The sequence below is a fragment of the Leptidea sinapis genome, chromosome 20 (assembly GCF_905404315.1).
Source record: "Leptidea sinapis chromosome 20, ilLepSina1.1, whole genome shotgun sequence".
In the NCBI taxonomy this organism is placed as follows: Eukaryota; Metazoa; Arthropoda; class Insecta; order Lepidoptera; family Pieridae; genus Leptidea; species Leptidea sinapis.
In genome coordinates this window covers 9,689,995-9,717,683 of record NC_066284.1, presented here as the reverse complement: position 1 = coordinate 9,717,683, position 27,689 = coordinate 9,689,995, and the positions used below count along the sequence as shown (strand labels likewise).

At 33.9% G+C, this 27,689-nt stretch overlaps 1 protein-coding gene across 3 annotated transcripts in view; it reads left to right on the top strand.

Moving 5' to 3' along the window:
* The window catches only part of LOC126970124 (muscle calcium channel subunit alpha-1-like), a 90,820-nt gene that overhangs the window by 13,786 nt on the left and 49,345 nt on the right, over positions 1–27,689 (top strand). For all 3 annotated transcript variants that reach the window (XM_050815853.1, XM_050815854.1, XM_050815852.1), the window contains exons 2-11: positions 16,315–16,511; positions 17,946–18,051; positions 18,897–19,036; positions 20,254–20,360; positions 21,252–21,404; positions 22,118–22,311; positions 25,157–25,260; positions 25,746–25,915; positions 26,300–26,409; positions 27,100–27,215. In XM_050815853.1, coding sequence (XP_050671810.1) covers positions 16,321–16,511; positions 17,946–18,051; positions 18,897–19,036; positions 20,254–20,360; positions 21,252–21,404; positions 22,118–22,311; positions 25,157–25,260; positions 25,746–25,915; positions 26,300–26,409; positions 27,100–27,215 — 1,391 coding nt within the window. In that variant the 5' untranslated portion in view covers positions 16,315–16,320. The remainder of the gene's footprint in view (positions 1–16,314; positions 16,512–17,945; positions 18,052–18,896; positions 19,037–20,253; positions 20,361–21,251; positions 21,405–22,117; positions 22,312–25,156; positions 25,261–25,745; positions 25,916–26,299; positions 26,410–27,099; positions 27,216–27,689) is intronic.

The window sequence follows — 27,689 nt, the reverse complement described above, 5'->3', positions numbered from 1 at the left end:
GACCCAACCGAGTAGTAGGCATAACAAGTTTATGTTTGTTCCTCGTGTTAACATTATGAATGTCACAGTTTCTAGAGAATTTCTCAATGTGCTTATGAACATACATTACATTATCAAGAATATATTGAGAGGCAGTAGTCAAGATGTTAATTTCTTTAAATTTTGCTCTCAATGATTCTTTAGGACCTAGGTTATAAATCGCGCGAATAGCCCTCTTCTGCAGCACAAATATTGTATTTATATCGGCAGCGTTGCCCCATAGCAATATACCATAGGACATAATACTATGAAAATAACTAAAGTATACTAATCTCGCCTAATATAATACATAATCTTTAACAGCAATAAATGTCAAGTTTTTGTTGCGCAATGTTCGCGCATTTTTTTTTTAAAAAGGCGTACAAACTTTTCACTTTACGTTTTAATACATATATTTATATATATATTCTTATTTATGTTACAATTAGTCTTCGTCTTTTTAATTTAGATTTCTAAGTGTCGTGTGGCAAGCGCACGTCTTTTTTTTTAAATCTCTAATGAGCCTCTCAAAGCGTAAGTCCTTCTTTCAGACTTGCTTTATAGTAAGCATCCGATAATCTATTTTAGTTCAAGTATGTACTGGAATGCCAATCGGATGTATTTATAAACTAAATGGTTACGTTAACCGTACTAGCCAGTGTTTGGTTAATAAACCTTCGTAAATATAACAAGGGTTAATACAACTCTGTTGAACTTTATGCTTTGTGTTGCAATCATGACTGGCTGTTATATTTTTGGCGTAAATGACCCCGTTGAGGTTTACTCTTTTATGTTTTTAGTCGATTGCTTTTTGGCTATTTGGATATTTATAATAAAGTTTTGATTAATGAAAAGGGATGGGGCGAGCAGGATGTTCAGCTGATGTTAATTGATACGCCCTACCCATTAAAATGCAGTGCCGCTCAGGATTCTTGAAAAACCCAAAAATTCTGAGCGGCACTATAATTGCGCTTGTCACCTTGACACATAAGATGTTAAGTCTTACGGCGCCCTTCCGACAGAAGCACAGTAATGTTTACACATTACTGCTTTACGGCAGAAATAGGGGCCGTTGTGGTACGCATAATCTAGCCGGCTTCCTGTGCAAAGGAGCCTCCCACTGGTAAACGTGTATAAGTATTTTAGTATTAATATGACAACAGGAGCGAAACTTGTATGAACTTGTTCCTATTTCAATTGTCATCAAATTAATCAAATATATATAGTGAGTACCCTTCATAATAATGACTATATTAAAGTTCCGCGATGATAAATACTACTACATTCTGTTGAAACATGTAAAAAGTTATTTATTACGTCGGTTCAAATACTTAGACAAAGTTTATTTTCACGGTGAACTATTAAATGACTGTTAAATCTGGGTCGAAATATGTCGGAAGATTCTTTATGTCTCAATAACTGACGCGCGTTACTTTATGGCATGCGTCATTCGGCCTACCGTGGTGCTATGAAGACTTGTTGACAATGTATTGGTAATAGGTATTTAAATATTAATATGTATTCATATTAATGTACTGGCCACATTTTACTAAATGTAGCCAATACGTAACCTGCTTGGTGTCGAATTTCAAATGGTAGCTTTATCATCCAAACCTCTACTTCAAAAGCAGGTCCTTTATTGGACAGCATTTCTAATGATGTGAGAAATAATAATATTGACACACTTTTTCACAAATTATCTTGCCCCAAACTAGGCATAGCCTGTACAACGATATATTTAATACAATATACTTATTTAAACATACATAAATACATATAAACATCCATATTCATCATATAAATGATTGCACCTACCGGGATTTGAACCCGGGCCGACCTCTTAGTAGTCAGGGTCACTAACCATTCGGCTATATGGGTCATCAAAGTAATGATCTTATTCACATCTGAATTCACCGAACCAGGAATACACAGAGCTACGAGATGGAGCTTCATCACCAAATGTCATTTGAAGTCTCTTTCTTGGTGACTGAAGCCAAAACAAAAATCATTTAAAAGCACCGCGGGAATATTTTCTCGAGTTAAATTCATTGCACTGCCGCCACACAATTTCAAAGCGATGCCGAAATTTAAATTGACAATCACATAAACTAAAATGTAACCTTCTCTAGGAGGTATATCAAAATATGCTTTAACTGCTTTTTTAATAATTTGTAATTCATTTGATGAACTGGAAGAAATAATGCAAAAATAATAATTGTATTGAACAATAATTCATTGGAGCTTACAGTACAACGATGTATTATGTGGCAACGTTGGTTTGGATTCCCATAAACCATTTGAATAACTTGATCACGACATTCTTATCAAAAAAATAACTCTATGGATTTCTTCAGATTACTGGTCAGTTGATTTACCTTACCTAACAATACCACTACTTTATTATTGACTGTCTCAATAAACAGTTAAAAAAATAACTTAGTAATCTCTGGCATGCCTCAAGGCTCACATCTTGGTGTTATTTCATTTTTAATATTCATCAACGATATTGGCCTCAAGCCTTTTCTTACTCTTTACCAACGGTTTGGAGCATGTTAAAATGAATTTAAAATTTCCTATAGCTAATTTAGAATTTCACAGGAGTAACTTAAATAATGTAATGCCAATTATTAATTACATTTTTTGGACGAAAAATCTGTAATAACTCTTTTTGTCTTAGCGAGTGTAGTTTTATAAATGTTACACTAAAAATATCGTTTTATGTATATCATATAGGTATCTAATATCTGCAAAATATTTTATAGCTTCCTTTAAAGCAACTTTATTCTTTTGTGCGCTCCACACTATGGTAATTCCGAGGTAATTTGGACTATGTTTTGACAACATGAAATTGCTTTTGGAATTCTATAGGAAGTAGGTGTAAATTATTTGAAGTTTATTTTGTCCTTCCTTCATACGTGGGACCGTAGTACAATTACACGTTGTATGGCGTTTTATTATTTATTTAATAAAATAATAATACTATTACTTGTTATAATAATACTCTCTTATTATTATCTCTCTATTATTGCGATCTCATTCGTGTCATCGATTAGTTTTAAATTATAAATAAACTATTTTTCCACCGTTATGGCCAACAGTTTAACAAAAAGATCTTAAATACTATACGTCCACATTATCTCTAGAAAGCAGAGCCCCCTCCCGTACCCCTATCACCCCCTCGCACTCGTCCTGTTGCGTCAGTACGGTTTGCAGTTTCAATACCGTTACATGTCGAGATATTCACTTTTATAATTTTTAAGTTTTCGTTGTTATCTTTTGAGTTTAATTGTTGATTGTTCAATAATTTCATAATAATCAGCATCACAATGCCTTTTCATCAATCAATAATGCACAAAAAAAATCGCAGAGTACTTATTAATAATAATGTCCTGTGATGTTTGTTTTGCACGCCGTAACAAAGGGATAATGTGACGTCATCGACGTTAGGTCCAGAGACTATGTAACCGGGTGGTACGAATAAGATCTATTTGTTACATTACTATAACGTCATATGATGTCGCTCTAGAAACGGCAGGTGATCTACAGATGTGACAGATGGGTGCTTATGACACGCAAAACTTAGAGATTATATAAACGATGGAAGAATGAGATAAGAACAAGAGACAGCCGGGATATTGGACAAGAGCCACAAGATATAGAGTTCTTTGGAAGAATTAAACTAGGCCTTTGCCAAGTGTTAAATCGAGATTAAACTTATTTGATATAATTTTAAACTAAAAGTTTTCGTTCCGATGACGAGTTTTCTTCTCACCCCCCGTGTGAGGATGGAAGGACTGGGCCCTATACCCTGCAATTCTTCTCTTAAGATATTGGGAGAGTCTCTAGAGGTGATTATCATGACTCTGCGCTATTCGCTTGGACCACAAGCTTGTTTTTTTTTTTTAATTTTTTGCTTTTTGCGCTGTCAATCAGCCAGTCCTTTGTCGTTTTCGGCCTCTTATTGGATTGTTGTCCTCTTCTTTGCGTATGACGCCTCTAGAATAGGCTTTAATTTTTCTCTTAACCTCTTCATCCGGGGGGCTTGCTTGTAGCGGGGCAATTCCCACCAGGTGATGGTGTGAGGAGGCATCTGCTCTCTGGAACATGTCTGTTGTTAAACTTCGTATGAATGCATGTTTATTTTCTATTTAGAAGTCTATTCTATAAATCTGCAAAATGTACAGAACTATCGGATGGAGAATCAAGTAATGATGAATGAGATATTTAAGAAATATTCGAAAATTTTATAAATTTTACACACGGTAGAAGAAGGATACAAGGTACAGCAGAAACAACAAATCAAGAGTCTAATAAAATTAATTTGCGTATTTGATAGCAATAACTGAGATCAAACTTTTAGGCGTGAAACATGTTTAAGGCGGGCTGAGTTAGTTGGTTTTGTAGTTTGAACCGTGACCTTCGGCTATGTAGTCACATTTTGGATTTCTATTTTAATTTACATCACAATCTTCGTTGATATCCAGAACAGCAATGGTTTGCATGCAATGTGGGTAGGATTATTAGGATAATATTTAAGTATTTACTTATATTCTTCTCATTGAAGTTCAACGTTTTCCACAGTTATTGTAAATGCTAAAAATAAATTTGATATTCATAAGTCTCATTTCCTAGATGAATGAAGTGATTTTGATTTGATTTGAATATCATCGTAACTTAACGTTAAATGTTAACTTCATATACTAGAGAATCTACTCCCATTTCATTCAATGATAAATTAAAAAATTCGTTTCTAAAAAGAGTCCACTCAATTCGCGACCTAATTCGCGATTTGATAATAAATTAATATATGACAATCACATTAACTCGATCATCAGTAAGGCATCGAAATCCTTAGGTCTTATCTTACGTATGTCTTCAGAATTTAATTCCATTAAAGCCATAAAAATATTATACTGTGCATATGTTAGAAGTCACTTAGAATACGCCTCACAAGTGTGGAACCCGCTTTACGGTTTCTGCGTCATCTTCTATTTAAAATAAAAGCATATCTTCCGAACTACAATAAGCGCTGTCAAAAATTCCATATTCTGCCATTGGAAGAGAGGAGACTTATAGCCGATCTATTTACTTAATGAATGAAGCGAGGGGTTCGGTCGATTGTCCTGAACTGCTCACGCGCATTGTTCTTCAGGTTCCGTTTGCCTCACTCCGGAGACCATGCTGCCTGCATGTTCCTGGAGCTAGAACTAATTATAGACAAAACAGTTATCTACTGGGGGCTGGTCGGTCTTTCAACGACTTATCTAAGCTATTAGACCTGGATTTGTTCACCACAATTAGGCAGGTAAAACAGCTCCTTACTGAGAACTTTTTCAATCAGGTGTAATTGTAAATTTTAGGTATTTTGTTAATTTTTGTTTTCTCTTTATCTAATATATAAAATTCTCATGTCGCAGTGTTTGTAGTTAAACTCCTTCGAAACTGCTTGACCGCCGATTCTCATGAAATTTTGACTGCATATTGGGTAGGTCTGAGAATCGGACAACATCTATTTTTCATCCCCCTAAATGTTAAGGGTGGTCCACGCCAAATTTTTTTTTTAAATTTGTTCGATTATGATTCAGCATTAAAAGTACATACAACTTCAAATCTTCACCCATCTTCGATCAACAGTTACTTTTGTATCGCGATTTTAATATCGGCAATACAACGTTTGCTGGGTCAGCTAGTCATATTATATAATTTTCGTATTTGTTGTCCACTTAACTCTATTATGTATGTAACTTTTTTAACCTAGCTATAAGTTTTCCAAAAAATGTAAAATAAAAAATAAATAAATAACCATTCACAAAACCTTGCACACAATAATACCTCACTGATTACCTTCACCCAACTTATGAATTTTTCTGGACTCAATGGCCCACCTATTCTATTAAAAATACTTCATGGCACTTGGCATTCTTCTTGGCTTTTCAATAAAAAGGCCCGGTCTTCAAAATAGACCAAGCATCTTTGTTTTTTTTTTATGAAAATAAGTGACAAGACGAGAAGGACATTCAGTTCATGGTATTTGATATGCCCTGCCCATTACAATGCAGTGCCGCTCAGGATTCTTGAAAAAGACAAAAATTTTGAGCGGCTCTACAATTGCACTCGTCACCTTGAGACATAAGATGTCAAGTCTCATTTGCCCAGTAATTTCACTAGCTACGGCGCTCTTCAGACCGAAACACAATATGCTTACACATTAAGGAGTCTCCCACTTGTGATAGTACTTCTATGCAATAAACATTACAGATTTACTATGAGCGTCATAATGCATTTTTGTGGAGATAGAAACACGTAATCTTTGCGTCTAGACAATATTGTAATGTGTACGTTATTACAGCTATTGTTGACTGGCTTGTGTTTGAAGCGCCGCTGTGTTAATATCGTTTTACAGCATAATGCTGTTAAATTTGTGTTGTATTAAAAATGGTTTGATCATGTAGGAAGTATGGATGAAAATAAAATATTTACTTAGTACTTCTCCATGGACTAGTACTTTCAGTACTACCTATATATAAATATCTTTCATCTATTATTATAAATGGGAATGTAAGTTTGTGTGTAACGCTTTCACGCCTAAACCACTGAATCGATTTTGATGAAATTTTTTACAGAGATAGACAAGAGCTTGGGAAAGGAGGCTTGGCTGGTTTGATATAGGGGGTTGAAGTTTGTGTGAAAGATTTTCATTATCGAAGATAGCACCATGAAAATTTGTATTTAGTTACTTGGAAATAAATAAATAAATATTTGTTAACACAGCAATTTGTTGTGTATTATTTGCAAAGTGAGTATATTAAAAATAAAAAATGCTGCCCAAAATACCTATTGCACGCGAAAGAAGTCGCGGGTAAAAGCTAGTATTTATATATAGTATTGAGAATATAGATAGATGAGAAATAAAGATTGAGAATTGAAATTAAGTGAGAGTTGAGAGGTTTTGAGATAAAGAATAAACGTACAAAACTATAGAAAATGCTTGTTTTAACTAGTTTTAACCGGCTTAAGTGGATATTGACAGCCAACATTCTAAGGACATGTGAAATAAGATGGTAATAACGGGTATTCATCTGGATGTGTGGCAATCGGTTCGGTTTTCAAGGAGCTTTCTTCCTCGTACTACAAAGCTGTGGAATGAGCTTACTTGTGCGGTGTTTCCGGGACGATACGACATGGGTACCTTCAAAAAAAGCGCGTACACCTTCCTTAAAGGTCGGCGACGCTGTTGTGATTCCTCTGGTGTTGCAAGAGAATGGGCGGCGGTGATCACTTAACACCAGGTGACCCGTTCGCTTGTTTGTCCTCCTATTCCATAAAAAAAAACAAAATACTAAACTGTTTGAAGGTGAACTCAAGCTCACTTTCGGTCAAACTCAAGACTAATTATAAAGAGGCAAAATTAACTCAGAGACATTTTTTTAAATGAAAAATAGACGAGACGAGCATGACGTTCAGCTGATGGAAATTGATACGCCCTGACCATTACAATGTAGTGCCGCTCAGGATTCTTGAAAAACCCAAAAATTCTGAGCGGCACAACAATTGCACTCGTCACCTTGAGACGTAAGATGTTAAGTCTCATTTGCCCAGTAATTTGTAATGTTTACACATTACTGCAGAAATAGGCGCCGTTGTGGTACCCATTACCTACCCGGCATCCTGGGCAAAGGAGCCTCCCACTGGTAAGACTGTAACATACTGTAATGCAAGTAAGAAATTCAAATTCAAATTCAAATATTTTTATTCAAAATAGGATTTGAAATCACTTATTGAACGTCAAAATCTTCCACCCATTCAAAAGAGACTGCCTCAGACCTGAGAAGAATGGGCGCAAGAAACTCAGCGGGCTTTTTTTTTAATATAAAATATGGATTACAATGTAATATCGTACAATAAACATTTATAATTAAAGAGCCTGAGGGTGTTCGCTTTATTCCCAGCACGTGGTGTCATTAAGAAAATCGTTTATGCTATAATAACCTTTCCCACACAAACGATTTTTAACAAATCTTTTAAATTTCGTAACACATTTGATTTGTACATTTTCTGGGATCATATTGTAGAAGCATATACATCGCCCAACAAAAGACTTACTAACTCGACCCAACCAAGTAGTAGGCATAACAAGTTTATGTTTGTTCCTCGTGTTAACGTTATGAATGTCACAGTTTCTAGAAAATTCCTCAATGTGCTTATTATTAATAATTATTGTAAGTCTGTTCGGGATAAAGAGCTACGTTGAGCTCGACTAGTTAAAATACAGAGTCATTAACCATCTTAATGTGTAATCATTTGTATAATTTTCGCCTCCACTTTCAATCCGCGTGGGTGATAATCGCATACTGATATAAGATCGTTTGTATATATTGAAGATTTTAATTAAGGGTCACTTTGAATTACCAATACCTTTTCGAAAAACCGTTTTCGACAATAACTCACCACTTTCCAGGATGTCTAAAATACTAAACGATAGTTGCAAATATTTGGATCTATTTGGGGACTCACTCAAAACATTGCGTGGTAAAATTTTAAGTGATAAATTAAATAATTTGTAATATTAACAAAATATATTTAACTGATGTCAGTATAGCGAACTACCTATGACATAGAACTACATCATTGTGATTTTTTTTTCGGTAATAAGTCAATACGGTTTTTAAATTATGTGTGAGTACTTCATTTGATTATACTATATAAATATTTGTAAGCTTCATAATAATTGCATGTTGTATCTGCCTTTAAATCAAATCAAATCAAAATCAGTTTTTTCACGTAGGTCACGGAAATGACACTTATGAATGTCAAAAAAAAAAATAATTTTTCTTATTGAATCTACCGCTACTTCGTAAAGGGTTGAGCTAATGAGAAGAAGTAGTAAGAAACTCATTGCCACTCTTTTATATCAAGATTTACATTTCCATCGATTTACAAATCATTTCAATTACAATGTTATATGTAAAATGTAAAATGATGCAACAAACACACTCAAACGTCAAATAGTCAATGTCTTACACGAGTAAGTCAAAAAAGTAAATGTAAATTAATACAAAAGTTATTGAGTACAGTAGCTGCATCATCCACATACACCATAAATAAAAAGATAATGCACTTAGAATTAACTTTAGATGAAAGTATTGTATTGTTGCTAGAATTAATGTTATTATCACTGGTGGATTGAATAAATAAATAAATAAATTAACATCTAATTTAAAGCTGGTAAATAGGTAAATCTTTATGTCTACCTGTCGGTTTTGAATTACTATTTTTGTATATTTATTTATTAGAGATAATTAATGTGCGATAGGATGCAGCTTTCAGTTAACGTGGATATTGATTCTATTGAGCCTAAGTGAAGAAAAATCTCTCTCGAAATGCTTTAGAGTTTAGCAGCATGCGCTGTCGTAAAGATTATTTTGATATACTCTAGTCTTGCCATAAACTTCTTTTTCTTTTGGATGTTATATATATATGTAGCTGTATTGTCCGTTCATTAAAATGTCCATGAGTATTTAAAAATTAAAACACCAACATTTTTAAATTGTATTGATTGATCGTTTTATTTTTCATTTAAAATACTTGTTCTATCGCATGTATCAATAAAAAAAATAACATAAAAACAACCGACTTGAAAACACTTTTCCAAAATAATAGATATAATATGCACTAAAAAGTATAAAAATGATATATCTAATTAATTAATCTAATACTAGTAATGATTATGTTTATATTTGGAATCGGTGTCCTCCCGCCGCGACCCCGCTCGCGCCTCCGACGTTGAGCGTGCGAATCAAGCACATCTCACCTATGTATGTAGTTACAAACCTACTTTGGCTGACACCGACTCCAAAAATACCATTAATCGTAATTAGAATTAGATTCTATAAAAATAAACAATTATTTTTATACTTTTTAGTGCATATTATATCTATTGTTTTGGAATAGTGTTTTTAAGTAGGTTGATTTTTTGTTATTTTTTATATTTAATGAACCTGAAGTACACCAACTAATAATTTGTCTAAATATGTGTAGATCTACTAAATTTTGCAAAGCAGCAATGAACATAAGTTGCGCATTGCAATTTGATTAGACAGTTGGAAATTCTGCTACAGATGGCACCATCACTGTAAGTCGTTAAGGAGTTCCATTGATCATCATATTTAACTACGAAAATTACTTGACCATAACGACGTTACGGCAGCTGACTTAAATATCTAGATAGCATAAAGAAGATTCAGCCGAGTATCGTTAATTTGCTCCTAAGAATTGAAGAGTTCTGTTACTTTGTCATGGATCCCATAATCAGAACCTAACCAAACTCTCAATAAACTACCTTTTAAGCATATCCTTTCCAATAATAAAAGCATCATCGAAATCGGTTGGCGCGATATTGAGTTATTCGTAAATTTGTCGCGCACATGCTTTAGCAAATTTTAGACTTTTATGGTTTTCTCATGGATTCCATTGTCAGATCTGGAACAATGCAATGGGACCACACCGGAAGCTCCAGCTTTCAAATAAAAATTAATATATTCAAGTTAATTCACAATACAATCACAACATTTTTCCATTACCATTTCGCACTTACAGTTAGAGTTTACGACTTTTTGCCGATACATTAATTTTATTGACTCATAAATCCAAGTGAGCAATATTGATGTTAACGCCCTTGTTTTTATAAGGACTATGAGGTTTTGATTTGGTTATAAGTTTTGAGAGATGAATCAATTCTTAAGCATAAGGTTGGACTGAATGGGAACAAATAGAAAAAATAGCAGAAACATTAAGATCAGTGGCATATGCGGTTAGAAGTATTAGACGAATTACTGATGTGGATACTGGACTGTGGACTAAAATAGCATTATGTCGTATGATATTCTTCTTTGGGGCAGATATAAATACCATCTTTCTTTTACAAGAGAGGGCTATATAGAAGAAGAAGCTATATATAAACTCTGAGTATCCGTAAGAGATAAATTCAAAGAGATTGGTATGCTAACGTCACAATATATACATGAAACTTGTTATATGTCCAGAAAAATATTGATACCTATAAAGGGACACCTTTACCAGAGGGAGGCTCCTTTGCACAGGATGCAGACCTAAGACAAGAACAAATTACGGCAAGCGTATGTTTATTTACGAGGGCGCACAACTTTTTAATAGTCTACCTTCATCTCTCAAAAAGATTTAAGTCATTAAAAACATTTAAACGTGAGTTATCAGACTATATCGTTTCAAAGTTTTTATAAAACACATGTCTGAAATTGTTTGTTATGTGACAGTGACCTGTAAAAGTGTGTAATCATAAATTTTGTGAAGAAGAATAAGTACTATAATCTATATGTATGTACTGAACATGTAAATAACGGCGGATAAATTATTACATCATTTAATGTTCTCATGTAAGTGACAATATTATGTTTTTAATGAGAAATAAATATCTTTAAACCTAAAGGCGCCTTTTTCTGCCGTGAAGCTGTGTGTGTGAAGATTTTTGTGTATCTGAAATCCATAGCTAGTGAAATAACTGAGCAAATGAGACTTAACATCTTATGTCTCAAGGTTACCAGCGAGATTGTAGTGCCGCTCGGAATTTTTAAGGCTTTCAAGATTCTTGAGCGGCACTGCATCGTAATGGGTACTCGTAGTCAAAGTCAATTAAACTTTATTAAATTAGGCTTAAACTAAGCACTTTTGAATCGTCAGTACAAATATTTCTTTTAAAATACTGAATTTACCAAATGTTCGTAAATAGTTGAGCTCGTGAGAAGAACATACAAGAAACTCAGCGGCATCTCATTTCAATCAAATAGAGTATTTTACAATGGCTGTAATATACATAAATTAGTTTGTAAGGTGCTGCATCGAATATATTTGTCGTGTTTAAATAATATAAATTATTTCATAAAAAGTAATATAAAAATAACTGTAATATATATATTTTCAATATATAAATTATTATCGGATATTGCATGCTTCAACTTTAAGAGCTTGAATTCATTGTTTGTGTAAGGATGCTTCGTGAACATGATAGTCGTGATTACTGTCACAATTAGTAATTGCATCCAACAAAAAACGATGATTTATTAACTATAACAGGTCGACCTGGCATCACAAACAGCACCCTTTCACGAGTTGTCGCATGGACCAGCTTGTAGGAAGCTTTTCTGGTAGTCGGATTTGCAAAGGATAGCAACTAGATGCGAAGATGTGCCTCGTATTTTTCTTCCAAAGAAGTTGTTAATATAGATAATTATAACGTAATATCTTATGCGATCATTATAATCATCATTAACTATCGTTAGCCCCGATTACACAATTGAAGAAGAAGGCGATAAGAACACTTTGAAGTGATCGTACGTACAGATTTCACCAACACAACCTAAACGCAGTTATAACCTAAACGCGTTTAAACGCTGACCGCCGAAATTTCGACGTTTAACATATTATATCTACACCCATGCTTTAAATCCTCTATTAAAGATTCTAAAACAGTTAGCTTATTGCCAACATTAAAACACCAAATGTCCGAATTACCATTACATCATCCAAATGAGTGTTATAACGAAATTTAGTACATTATAATATAATCCGTTTTCATAATAATACTCCTTTGGATTATATTGTGGTTACTAGAACTGGTTTTTTTAATATTAGCAGTAAGCTAACTGTTTCAGAATCTTTAATAGAGGATTCATATTATGGGTGTAGATAAAGTCTTGTATGCAACTATTGATAATTAGTACCACCACCCCACATTCGTGTTATAATACTCCTTATTACACAGCGGTCACATAAATAACTATTAAATATCGTGTTCAAGCTATCACAATCATTATAGTAATAGAAACATTAAATTGAACATTCTATTGTTTGTGACATGAAGACTCTGTTTACGTCAACACGCTCTAAAGGTATTGGTGAAATCACTTTGCGTTTAATCGAGATCAAGACTAATTTTAACTTTAATCGTAATCGTAAAACTGTGTTTTATTGAAATCACATTGAAGTGCCCTTTGTGTAATCGGGGCATATTTATCTACAGTGTGTGTGGATTGATGCATCTGCTATGCTCAATAAATCGTGTTGCTTTTTTAAAATTAATCAGGTAATTAATTGATAATTTTTCTTGTTTACTTTACATAGACTGTAGTTAAAATAATTTGTAAAACGACGAAGCTGTAAATGTTAATTTAAGAATGGCCTTTCTGTCTTTATACATCAGACTTTTGCACTGTGATGAAAAATGATAAAACGTGTACTTTTTGACATTCCCAAGTGACATTTTGTGAAGTAAATTAATAAAGTGATACCTTAGAATATTAGTGGCATTATTCTAAGAGTGCAACTGATTTGATTGAGTCAAGTTGACTATAAGGGAGCGCGATCACTCAAAGCTAAACACGGTTATTAACACAGGGTTAAAATTTTAAAAATAGTTAATTATTTTATAAATATTGAACACAAAAAGTAATATTACTTATTCTAGAAACTGCCATAATCATAATCTAACACCAGGAATAAACACAAACTTATTATGCCTTCTACTCGGCCAAGTTGACTTAATAAGATTTTTTTGAGGCGATGTATAAATATGCTTTTACAAGAAAAATTTCAAAACAAATGTGTTACGAAAATCAAAAGAAACGTTAAAATATTTTTATTAAAAATTGTTACGTATTAACAGTTACTATAACATAAATGGCTTTTTTTTACCACAGATCGGGAATGGAGCGACCGTCGTCAGGCTAATTAAGTTATAAATTTGATTGTACCGAAATTTAATTAAAAAAGAAGTAGCCCGTTGAGTTTCTTGCGCCCGTTCTTCTCAGGTATAAAGCATTCATTTCCGAATGGGTGGTAGTTTTTGACTATCAATAAGTGATATCATATCCTATTTTGAATAAACAATATATGAATTATTTTAAAGTCGATACGATGAAGTTTTCACTTTTGTCTAGTGACACACACTGTATTTTTTACTGTTTAATTGCGTTAAATTTATTTATGATTTAAGATCAATATCTTATGTTATAATTTATTTATTTGATATCACTTTTGTAATATTTGTCTCTCATCTCTGTCAGAATTTAGAAATGATTGCCTCACTTGGTAGTGGTGGTGGGCTGCCCCCCCACTTAAGAATCGATAGCTTCGCCGATGCTATCTGGATGTGCGATGTTCATTCACGAGTTTAGGGTCAATACCAAGGGCATCGGACGAAGCCGCGTCGGTAATGACGTAGAGAGAAATCAATTACTTAGAAGTTAACCTGGTTTTGGCAGTAAATATTGGATTGAAGCAACGTTACTGAACATACTTCAACTGGGCATTCAACCACTGTTTTTAAATATAAAAGCTCAATTGATTAAATGTTAAATTAATCTTAAGAAAACAACTATGTTAAGAAATACTTTAAAATTTTTGGAGGTTGTAACGGGACGGAAATATATTTATTTTTATTTTCTCTGGCTCTGTTTGTATTTGATCTCAAACTTTCAAAATATTGATATATTAAGAACATTTTTTTCTAAAAATGTTTTATTTTCGCACTCTATTCAGCAAACTCATTCATTTGATACCCATTTCATCTGGGTTAATTTTAATGTCTGACAAATATAGACACATTAGTTATATTAGATATATTCTTTAGTATAGAGTTTTAGGCTATAATCATTTACAAGTCTGACAGTTGCGAAAACGTCGAAATATGGTTGACTATTAGCCTCTATTTTGAGTGTAAGAACTTGAAGCTTGTCACGCAAACTAAAGTAATAAACCTGCCTACCAGTTAGAACACAATTACAGTGTCTTTTCCTTAACTAGAAGACTAAGAAAAGTGATATTGGACACATTATAAGTTAAGTTATTTTATAAAGGTACAAAATTATCACATAGAAATGAGGGATTAAAAAAAATTGCGAGTACTTTACCGAAATACTTGGCAAGTGGCCGGCCATTAAAGTAGAAGTCAAAGTGTTTATTTGCATAAACATGTTAAATTGATATCTGGGTACCGATCATTACGATAAGCACTTGTAAATTCGTTAGCACCGATCAAATAACACACTCTAAGCTTGGTGGTCTACTGAAACGTGACATTGGCTGAATAGTGGTGCCAATTTCACAGAAGCCACAGTAGAAAGAATAGAATATTAAATTTATATTACATGAATATTGTAAAGTACATGTTTGCCATATTCATGTCGTGCAAATTTTACAAAATTCACTTTACATTACAAAATAATCAATTTGATTCAAATTTTAAACTAATATATTATATTATTTTTATTATTAGTCGGATTATTTATTATTATATTATACTAGCTGACCCGACAGACGTTGTTCTGTTCATAATAAAAAAAAACTCTTGCGGATGGAATTTTGGAAAATCCGTTCTTAGCTGACCTCTACTCGGTGAAAAGAATATTCCTACCAAATTTCAAGTCTTTAGCTCTAATGGTTCCAGATATCTTCGTGGAAATCTCTTATCTATTCTATGTATATAAAAATGAATTGCTGTGCGTTAGTCTCGCTAAAACTCGAGAACGGCTGGACCGATTTGGCAAGTTTAGGTCTTGAATTATTTGTGGAAGTCCAGGGAAGGTTTGAATAAATTGTGAAAAATGCTGCTAAATTAAATAAAAACAACAAATTTGTTTTTCCTTTGATGTGTCCATACATAATTTCTATGAGAGAATTTATAGACGCATGGTTTGACAGTTCTGCTGTGAAACAATTTCATTACGACAGCAGGGTGCATATTTTACGATGTAATTTTTGATGTTATGATATATTATTGACAAATTAATATAAAAAAAATATTTATTTATTATATAGACAGAACAACGTCTGTCGGGTCAGCTAGTTTATACATAGATTATAAAAATATGTCAATTTATTAATTGAAAATATTCATCTTATAGAATATAAGCAGTTTTTACTAAGGTATATTTTCAATTTAAATGAGAAATTTCTATTCCACGATACCTCTCGTATTATCTTTGGTATGTGATTATAGATTTGTATGCACAAACAAAAACAGTTTCTCTGAAACAATGTAGTTCTTCAGTAAGGTACTTGTAGTTTCGTAAGTATGGAAAAAAGAGAAGTGTTTTCATATTGACTAAACTCGCTAATTATTTTCGAACAAATACACTGCTGTGTTGAATTGTATAATCGGAGTGCTCTCCAATATATACAATTCAACACCGGTTAGTTGACTACCGAGTTATAAATCGTATTTATTTTCTACATCAACTTAATAAGCTTCTCTTTCTATTTCAGGTACTCATGGAAACTCAAACACAAGAACCAACTACTCCAGATCCTCTAGCCCCTGACACTGGGCAGGCAGCAGCAGCTCCACGAAAGCAACCTCGACCTCGCGGCAAACAACAGCCTGAGAGACCAAAGATCAGTTTGTTTTGTTTAGGCCTCAAAAATCCAATAAGGAAACTATGCTATGATATTGTGGAGTGGAAGTATCCTTTTTCGTCGTTGAAAAATTTGAATAAATTGTTCACTTTGTGGTACTATGAAATAATAATATGCGAGAAAGTACAAGTTTGAAGGCCATTTTATCGTGATAAAAAGCATATGGGTCCTGTACGGAAACATACAGAGTTGGTAGGCCACCCCAGATGATGGACCAAACATTTGATCAAATCCCCGGTATAAGTTAGATGACGGCAGCGCAGGACCGATGGTCGTGGAAATCTTTGGGGGAGGCCTTTGTCCAGCAGTGGGCGTCATCCGGCTGATGATGATGATTGGAGTTAAAAAATCTATACTTCCAATAATATGAATATTTAAATAAGTGTTAAGTTTTTGCATGCATGTCCAGTAGTCAGAGAAAGTCTTCCGGCCCAAATGATGATGGAAACAAACTCTCGCCTAACTGAGTACTCCTTGCATTACATTTAAGATTGTGTGGAGACAGGGGTCTGATGATGATGAGGTGAGCGGCATATCGTTGTATGACATAGTAACAAGGAGTTGACCAATGGTCAGAATAGGACCCATTGGATTGACGTTCAGAGTAGGTGTGTTGTCGACGGGTCTTTCAACTTCAAGGAATGCGCATGTTTGCCCTCTTCTAGTAAAAGCTGACCAGATCATAAGATCCAGTAGTAAACCTGAACCTTACTCTCTTGATGAGTTACGATCTGTAATCAGTATGAGCATTCCACATCAAGCGGACATGAAGAAAATTTTGATGTTTTAATATTAGCCTAAAATGTAATATATAATACAAGTGCTGACCCAGAAAACGTTTTTTTGCCAAATGAATAAAGTACCCGCACCCGCTCATTGAAAGAATTTTCATATGTACTGAAATGTCACTGATCGAATCATTTGTATCCCGAATATTTAGGTATTTCTAAGTCAAAAAATATAGGAAGTTTACCAACAATCATAATTATACTCGCATCACAGCGAAATACGCTACATCTTAGGACTTAAGTATTATTCTGATCGCTGTTGTAGTTTTCGCAGTATAACCGATTTTTTTAACAACACAAACTGGAAAAATGGAGGTATTACGATCAACAAAGATTTTTTAAGTCATCTTAGATCTGCCGACGATATAGTAATCTTTAATGAGACCCCAAAGCGATTGGAAACTATACTTAATCAGTATTAGTCGAAAAAAGTGAACAGTAAGCTTGGAAATGAATTTGGATAAAACAAAACTAAAATATATCATCATCATCATCAGCTGGAAGACCAAAGATTTCCACATACTGAAAATACAAACTAACACTAAAATGTACAAAATCAAATGGAAAATTAATAAAAAGGCTTAATTATTATTATTATTATAACCAAACAAAAAAAACGGCTCTCCATTTATTATTATACATTTTCTAATGTGAATTAATAAAACATTGATAAGATTCCTTAGTAACATCCAGACCATTTGAGTATATGATCCTCACCACGATATTCGCCAACTGTATTGCGCTGGCTGTCTTCACACCATATCCGTCAGGAGATACGAATAATACTAATCAGATTTTGGTAAGTATTCTTTAACATTTATGCCGCTGAATTCCTTCTTCGCATGACAAACTAGGATATCATCCTCAACATCTGTATGTGTGGGTTTTCTCTACAGTGCAGTTTTTCTAAGGAACTTTCTTCCGCGTACTACAAAGCGGTAGAATGAGCTTTATAGTACGATATGAGTATCTTCAAACAAGCGCGTACATTTTCCTAAAAGGCGGCCAACCCTTCTGTGATTCCTTTGGTATTACATGAGAATGATTTCAATTCAATTTCCATGCTAAGCCTGTCTTAACATCGCTGGGGCTCAAACAAAGAGTAAAAGACAAAACGGAAAACTGTCATTGTAATCCAAAAAATAAGTAGTACCTAAATAGTATTTACAATTCCGTATACTAAGATTACGCATAGAAAAACCTGATTCACATCTCAGTAATATTTGCAGTTTTGCGTCTGAATGAAAGTCTGAATATTATGTAGCAAGTTATAAAAAAGGTATATTGCAATTTTTTGGTAATTTTCGGATAAGTGGTAATTTTTAACTTTCAACAAATGATTTTAAAGTCTAAATTAAATGAAAATATTTAAATTTGATTTTGAATCTGAATTTAAGAGAGGGTGCATATTAAATTGATTTTACAACCAAAAGGACCAATTGCAACCTGGACCAAGGCATATATTGAATGATAAAATATCCACGAGAAGGGAACCAAAAAGAAGAGAGTACAAACTTCTAAATACAAATCTAGAGTTTGATGCGAAAAAAACAGAGATGTATATCAGGAGATTGTAAAATGAGATCCGTAAACAAAGGTGTAAGACAGGCATTATCAATTTAATTTTGATTTAATCTATTTCAGGAAAAAGTAGAATGGGTATTCATGGGAATATTTACGGGGGAATGTGTGATGAAAATTATCGCTTACGGGTTCCTGATGCACCCCGGAGCATACTTGAGGAACGCCTGGAACAGTTTGGACTTTACGATAGTAACTATAGGGTGAGTTTTTCTTTAAATTAGCCAACCAAGAATATGCATAATCTTGACTATATCACTGACAACACTGTCAATACAATGATAATTTTGAAGTTCTCGATTGTCAGGAAGCCTTCCAAATAATCGCGGGAAACGTAACACGTCCGAATAAACCAATCATAAGCAAATTGTCTATTTGTAAACATTATACATATTCATGATTTGTTCTCAGGTATAACTTTATACTATGTCTATTTGTAAGGCGTTCAAAATTATGACCCCTTTGGAGATTTACATTTTAAACTTTATCGAAGTTATTTTAGGGTTAGTTTTCCTGCAACCATCTTCAATGAATATGATAACGAAATAGCATCATTAATGCGTAGCTAATTGATTTTATTGAAACTTGTACTTTTGAGAGTATCACAATTTAGATAAACTATTGCTTAAACTTCTTTAATGATTTTATTTACATATCAATGTATGAGGATCATCATTACGTCGCCAATTTAGTTTGTAATCACTTCTCATTTCTTTTTTAAAACATTAGAGGCATTATTGGGAGAGTTATCAAAGAGTGGTAATATGAAAATAAACCTATTTTCATTCCCGACTAACCAGTCGGGGTCGTTTTAAACTTGAGTCTTCTTGGGTGTTAAACTTAACGAGGTTAACCCGTTCCGTGACCTAACGAGAGTTGTATCGATAGATGGTATAAGTTAATTCTCTTAAGAACGATTACCATAACAGTGCAAGTTGGAGGCCCCAACATCATATTGTGTAGGAAATAGCATGCAGCTCTTTGATCTCCAGTCTTCCCTCAGATTTATACATCTAGACAGAGCCTTCTGCTGCTAGACAACCGCTTATAATCGGCTAGGTTTATTACTCTACTGTGCGTGACAAGCTACGTCTTACACTCGCGATTTGTATGTCACTTTGTGTTAGTTGCTCAAAATATAAGTTAACTGTCAACTTCATGTTTTTTTTTTCTTTCTTTTGTCATTATTTTCGACGTTTTCACAGCTGTTGTAGTCTATCTAGATGTACAAATTAGCTTAGCAAATGTAATTAAAATATAAAACAACTTATTTGTCATTACCACAGTGTATATTTGTCAGATAATTTTGTATCAGGTATCAACCCTCTTAAGGGTATTAACCCTCTGGGTATTATGGGGATCATCTGTTCTTATCATCACATTTAACCATACAGAAATTATTAACTGTTTAATGTTTCAGCGTAGCGAGTCAGTTACTTCAGTTCATCTCAAAAGATCTATTTGACGTTAAAGCATTGAGGGCCTTCAGAGTTCTTCGACCTCTAAGGCTGGTATCTGGAGTACCCAGTACGTATATTTTGTCACATACATACATACATGTCATTCATAATATCTGATGTATTAAGATTGTGGATATTCATACTATATTCATAATGAAACAAAAAACATTCAATAAAAAGGATAGACACTGCTACTTCCACAGAACTGGTAAAACTGTTCTGTGACTAGTTCACTTCAGTTGCTAGACATCAGCGTAAAAGATGGGTCAAAATAAATTTAGTAAATAATATTAATGTCGTATCGTTCTGGAAATACCATGCAAGAAAGGTCATTTCACAGTGTGGTTGTGCGTGGCAGAAAGTTCCTTAAAACCGTAGGGTACTCCACACATCCAAATGGTGGAGATAGTATGAAATTAGTGTATCGTGTGAAAAGAACCCTTGTCTTTCGGGGGTAGGAATCAATTGAAACAGCTCTTGGGAATACTCCCCGTCATAGTTAATAGACGTAAAGCCACGTGATCGAGTTGTGAGCAGAGTACTAGTTCGATGACTATTTCAGCAGTTCTGTTTGTAATAGTTTGATCTATAATTGCCAGACCAGATATGACAGCAATACTCTATAGTATATGTGGCTCATTAGCTTATTTACATCTTGTTTCATTATTATTTCCCAATTTAAATTATCTCGCCTAGCCTCTTATTTTCACCCATTTGCACTGTACAATATTGCATATTTTTATTGAAAAGAGCTCAAAAAAGAATGCTGGGAGAGTTTGTTGCGCCGCTTCTTGTCTCTCAGAGCGTCATTTGTTTCCGAAGCGGTAGTAGTATCTAGTATATTAGAAATGATATCAAAAAGTATTCTAAAGGAATAAATTTTGAGAGAATAAATGCATTTTATGCCATTTTATGCCATTTTATGCCTTTTAATAGCCTATTAATTTAATCGTTTCAGGTCTTCAGATAGTGCTAAACTCAATATTAAAAGCGATGATACCATTATTCCATATTGCGTTTCTGGTACTCTTCGTTATCATCATCTACGCTATTATCGGACTTGAGCTGTTCTCCGGCTCACTTCACGATACCTGCTTCGACAATGCCACAGGTTAGTTTTCAGTAGTCTATGGATCAGAGGTAGCCCTGAGATCAATAGAATCATTAAGAGAAAAATTTAAAGATATAAATATTTTAACTGTAAAATCCAAATATACTCTTGATAATTCGTAATAAAGTACGTTATAATCACAATGATAACACTAGTAATAAATATATTTTATTTTAAATTTGAATCTTAAAATACTCTGCCGTAATATTCAAATTTTATTATTGGAAAGTTCTTTGTGGCATCATCATCATCAGCTGAAAGACGTTCACTGCTCTCATCCAACATATTCCGGCGATCTTGACCAGACCGACCGGACCGTTGGTCCATCTTGTGGGGGGCCTACCAACACTGCGTCTTTCGGTACGTGGTTGCCCTTCGAGGACTTTACTGCCCTAACGGCCATCTGTCTGCCGAACTTCAGCGGTTCAGCAGGGACTTCACTAGAATATACTAGCTTGAACACGGTATGCTGAACATAAGTGGTAAAAAATCATATACGCAACACGAGAGTTAATTGACCATTTCAAGTCGCGTACATGCCACAGTGGCATTTCCCTCCCTATTTGTGTAATATACTATTCTGTTCGGTAAAACACGGATGAAATGGATTTTCAACCGAATTTTTGGTCTGCATATTTGTACGAAACTTTTTTTTATAACGATCCGCAAGCACTTTCCGAGAAGTTGTAGCATATAATGTTTTTTTCTTATAGGTTTAATGGTGGATGACCCTACCCCTTGTTCTCGCGAGGCTGACGTAGGGAACCAATGCGAAGAGGGACAAATTTGCAAGCCGTACTGGGAAGGACCCAACTATGGTATCACCAACTTTGACAACATCGGGTACTCAATGCTGACTGTGTTCCAGTGCATAACCCTGGAAGGATGGACAGATATTATGTACGCGGTATGTATGCTTCATTGTATTTTTTAATAGATAAGGAGGACAATCGAGCGTTTGATACCTGATTGTAAGTATTTACCACCTCCCTCTCACTTGTAACACCAGAGAACCACAGAAACGTTGCCGGCCTTATATATTTTTTTTATTCATTTATTTTACACACAAAAAAAGTATTTTACAATTTACTTATATTTAAGTACAAATATAAACCCATTCGGATTTTACCGTGTACTACACTCGTCGCATGTTATAAATAACTAAGAGAAAACTAAGAATATGCTATATGACATAATATCAGTACTTCAAACTAATTACAATATGACTTCAAAGCATTATATTACAATTAATAACATTTAACTCTTATTCTAATTTTTACAAACTTATTATATAAAATTACAAACAAACAAACCTAGTTCTTACCGCATACTTATTTACAAGTACCCTTCAATTCACTTACGTTTGTGTATTATTGTTCTCTGTTGAGGGTAAGGTAGTTTTATTACGACATATACAGGATGTTTGTGTGTTATTGTTATCTCCGGTTTTAAGGTGTAGGAAGTTTATTTATTAGAAATGGTTTCTACCATAGCCATTAGAAAATCTAGGTAAAAGTAGTTTTGACTCCCGAATACTGCGGGTACTTAATTTGTTATTATCGTTTTTTTAATCACTTTTAGATTTTCGTTAAAATATTCTTCACTTAATATCGCAAGTTTTATCATTTCATCGCATGGTAGTATTTTGCAGAATTCTAATAATTTAGGGTCTAAATTCTTAAGTTTTTTTTAAATAATTTTTGTTACAATAGTTTTAACTATTCTAAGTTGCAAAGTGTATATTCTGTCTACGTGGCTTTTATAAGTTCTTCCATAGCTCGAGAGCCCGTAACTGATAATCGATTCAGCTAATAAATTGTATAGTAATAGAAGAGTTTTAAAAGGAACCCTATTCCTAATAACAGCGAACTTTGCAAGAAGGGCTCTTAGCTTGTCACATACTATGTGCATATCAATGTGCATTTTTCCAGTTCATTCTGTTATCAATGACAAGGCCCAGGTATAATTGATTACTTACAACTTCGATAGCTTCACAGTTACATCCTTTGTGTAAAGTATGTTTGTTGGTGTGTAAGCAATTGTGGCTATGTAATATTAGTCTAGGCTCGTATTTTGGTCTATTATGGCTTGAACTTATATACATTAGCTTGGTTTTTTTATCATTAATTACTAGGCTACAGTCATGTGAACATTCAATTATTTTGTCAAAGTCAAGCTGTAGTTTCTGCATTGCATCTTTCGGATTATCCCCGTAGGCTAGCAGACAGGTGTCATCCGCGAATTGGAACACGTCACACTGTGTAACTACATTTGGTAGGCTATTTACATAGGTTATGTAGTGTATTGGCCCGATTACTGAGCCCTGTGCTGTGCCTTCAGACACAGATATTGAGTCGCTGTATGTGTTGTTTATTTTAACAATGAATTTTCTATTGTCTAGGTAGCTTCTGCACCACTCAAGCATATTACCGCGTATACCACGGCGCAAATGGGATGTAGATCTTTATAACCGAAAGGTTGATAAGTCCATGGGAAGGGGAATGTCCTCAAGGCAGTGTAGTAATGTGTTATGCTGTAAAGTGTCAAAAGCTCTGCTATAGTCTAGAAATGCGACCATTATGTGTCTTTTTTTGTCTAGCTGTTCGTATATTGTGTCCGTAAATGCACTGAGTAATTGTGTCGTATTTTTTTGCGGCACGAAGCCATATTGGGTGCTGTTTAAAATGTTATTTTTTTTGAAAAACTGTTGGATTTCGTTACAAATATACTTTTCGACTATTTTGTCTACTATTGGAAGTATTGTTATTGGTCTATAATTTTCATAAGACTCTTGACTTCCTTTTTTGTAGATAGGTCTTACTACACCAATCTTTAAGTTACTAGGATATACTCATTCACTTACACTTTTATTTATTAAATTCTCTATAATAACTAATTTTTATACATATTTTTATACATATTTTTTTAATGTCTATAGCTCTTATACCATCGAAACCGGGAGATTTATTAACATTTATGGATTGGATCATTTTTTCTACATCTGTTGCAGTTGCTGTTCTCATACGCATATGCGTATATATATGTGTCCTGTCATTCAGGAAAGACCAAACTGTCGCTCTAATTAATATAATTGCCACCATATTTGCTGGACTAATCTGAAGATTATCTAATTTTTTTCTAAAATGTGTGTCTATACCACCTGCTAAAACTGGCAAGAGCCTAAAATCGAATCACACAGGACAAAGATGCAAACGTGACATATATTTATTTGTTGTATCTAATTAAAAATATCTTCTTGCATAATAGAATAAAACTAAGTAATAATTTATAAGACTTTCGTTATGTTTATAGTAAGACACTGAATAGTTCGTGCAAATGTCAAAAACTTTAATGTGTCTTCCAAATTTCGAAAAAAAATCTTCTAATATATTGAATTACATAGTTTTAAATGATATATTTAAAACAAAAAAAACCTACGATATAGAGACGAATGGGAAAAACCCCTTTCTCTTATGTTTATGTTACTTTTAAGTCCTTAGATGCCTAAAAAGCCATTAACAATCCTCTGGTATAAAGCATAATAGAATAATAGAGAGTCCCATGAGTTTCTTGTATGTTCTTCTCGCAAGCTGAACATCAGTATATGAATTATGTATAATAACGATTACAAAGCGCTTAGTTTCGGCCTATTGGAATAACGGTTATTTGACTTTGACATAAGCATCCTATATCATACAAAGCCAGGTTACAATCATTTTTCCTTCATCTTAACTATAAACTTACCTTTTCAGATAGCTGATGTAAAAGGCAACACTTGGGTGTGGATTTATTTTGTAACACTCGTTATATTTGGCAATTTCTTCGTCATGAACCTGATTCTTGGTGTGTTGTCTGGGTAAGTAGTTTGTATTTAGAAGTAAAGATATGGACGAGCTAATGAATTTCCACATTATATGTATGGTATAATATCTTATGGACGTCTTACATAACATTGCAAAATCCTGATATTGATGAAACAGAGTTTGAAAAACTTTAAAGTGCCAACAATATAGGTGCGTGTTCCACGCCAATTTTCCATTGATTCCTCGAATATTAACGTATCGCATAACAGTCCCTTTATGAGAATTTGTAAACAATATAATGAAGTGTCTGCTGATATTGACATTTTCCATAGAAATTGTTTAAATATATTTTCCTATGCTCAAATTTTATTAAAATATGAAATTTGTGTCCACTTTTCTTTTCTTACTTTACTTGGTGAATCCTGTATTTCTTATTAGATGATAAATTTATCATTATTAAATTATATTATGTTATCTGTTATCGTACCTAATTTTAAATAAAAAGATAAAAATTTCTTTATGGAATAAATATTTACAGTGAATTCTCAAAAGAAAGAGAAAAGGCAAAGAATCGCGGTGACTTTCAAAAGTCACGAGAGAGACAGCAGTTTGAAGAAGACCTGAAGGGTTATCTGAATTGGATTACAGTGGCTGAGGAGTTGGACCTCGAGAATGACCCAGGCCAAAAACAGGATCAAGATTCTCAGGGTAGGCAGCATATTTTCTAGTATTCAGGGACTCCAAAACCATTGTAGCTTAAGATATAATAGAATATAATCTTTGTTTATTCGTTTGAAATATTTATTTGAATATTTTGGCGGAATACACTATATTAATTAGCAAAAATGACATACAAAGTATTTGCCTCATTTTCGAAAACACTGTCAAAAATACTTCAAATAGCTCTCTTGTTTCTATTATATTTTATTTTCCTCGTAGGTAGGCTTAAGGAACTAATATGATAATAGATCGAACGAAACTGCGATTCCGCATATCGCTTGTAGGAATCTATAGCTTTCCCGCCGTAGTAAATAAATATTGAAAGTTTTAAAATAGTAAGTAAAAAGTAAGTAAAACTATTGAATATTTCAGGCAATAAAAAGGAAAGAAAGAACAATGACGGTTCGGAGGTCAATTTGGATGCAAATGGCGAGCCACAAAAGACTACAACATGTAAAATTTATTGCAAACGATTTGACAAAGTAAGTGTAGATTAGTTTATGACGAGGTACAATAAACCTAATACATATAGATATCAATAGCTGTTCTTTATTACCGATTTCAATATTTCTTATGTTATAATATCTGTATTACATGGGGACACTAAAAACAAAATGTGTCCGGGTTAACTTGTAGGAATAGGTGTTCCACAGGGTTCTGTTTTCGGTCCTTTTTTGTTTTAAAGTAAATCGACGAGTTAAACAATGCATTTTCAGAGGTAATGTTGGTTAGGGCTATTAATGTTTTTTTTTAAATACTTTATACCAGATCGTAGAGGTACAAGTCAAAGTCAAGGACTTATAACGAGAGATTTAAATTTAAAAACACTACGGCCTTTTTAGGTACACTTTAGATAAAAAAAACAGTGTGACCTACACATTGCCCAACTAGCAGATAGTTCTGCTGCATACATCCTTAGAAAATATATTTTCAGTTATTTTCATAGCATCATGACTAATGCTTAATTCAATTTGGTATGGGTCGAGGTGCTGACATAAATAAAGTTTTTGCGCACTACAAGAAAGCTGCTCAAATTTTTTTGTAATTTACAAATACTCACCGAGCAAAAGGCATGTTCTTCGACGAATCATGAAGTTGACTTGTTGGTAAAAACGCCGTGTTACATTTAAAAAAATGTCTCACCATATTTTAATGGTTTATTTTTCTTTCAGATAAACCGGCGCATGCGCAGAGCGTGTCGGAAATCCGTCAAGTCCCAGACGTTCTACTGGGCCATTATAGTACTTGTATTTTTGAACACAATGGTACTAGCCACGGAACATTATCAGTAAGATATTCATATTTATATATATTTTTCATGGAAGAGGAAGAAACACGAGCGAACATGTCACCTGGGCATGTGGGCGGTGGTGATCAACACACCGCCCACATTCTCTTGCTACACCATAGGAATCATAAGAGCTTACCAGCCTTTAAGGAACGTGTGCACGCTGTTTTTAAAGGTACCCATGTCATATCGTCCCGGAAACACAGCACAGGGAAGCTCATTCGACAGTTTTGTGTGTCTTCTACCGCATTTATCACGGGGAGTGTTCCGAAGAGCTGTTTAACCTGATTCCTGCCGCCGAATTCCACCTTCGCACAACTCGCCACAAGTTAAGATATCATCCCCACCATCTGGATGTGTGGCGGTCCTCCACAGTGCGGTTTTCAAGGAGCTTTCTTCCGCGTACTACAACGCTGTGGAATGAGCTTCCTTGTGCGGTGTTTCCGGGACGATACGACATGGGTACCTTCAAAA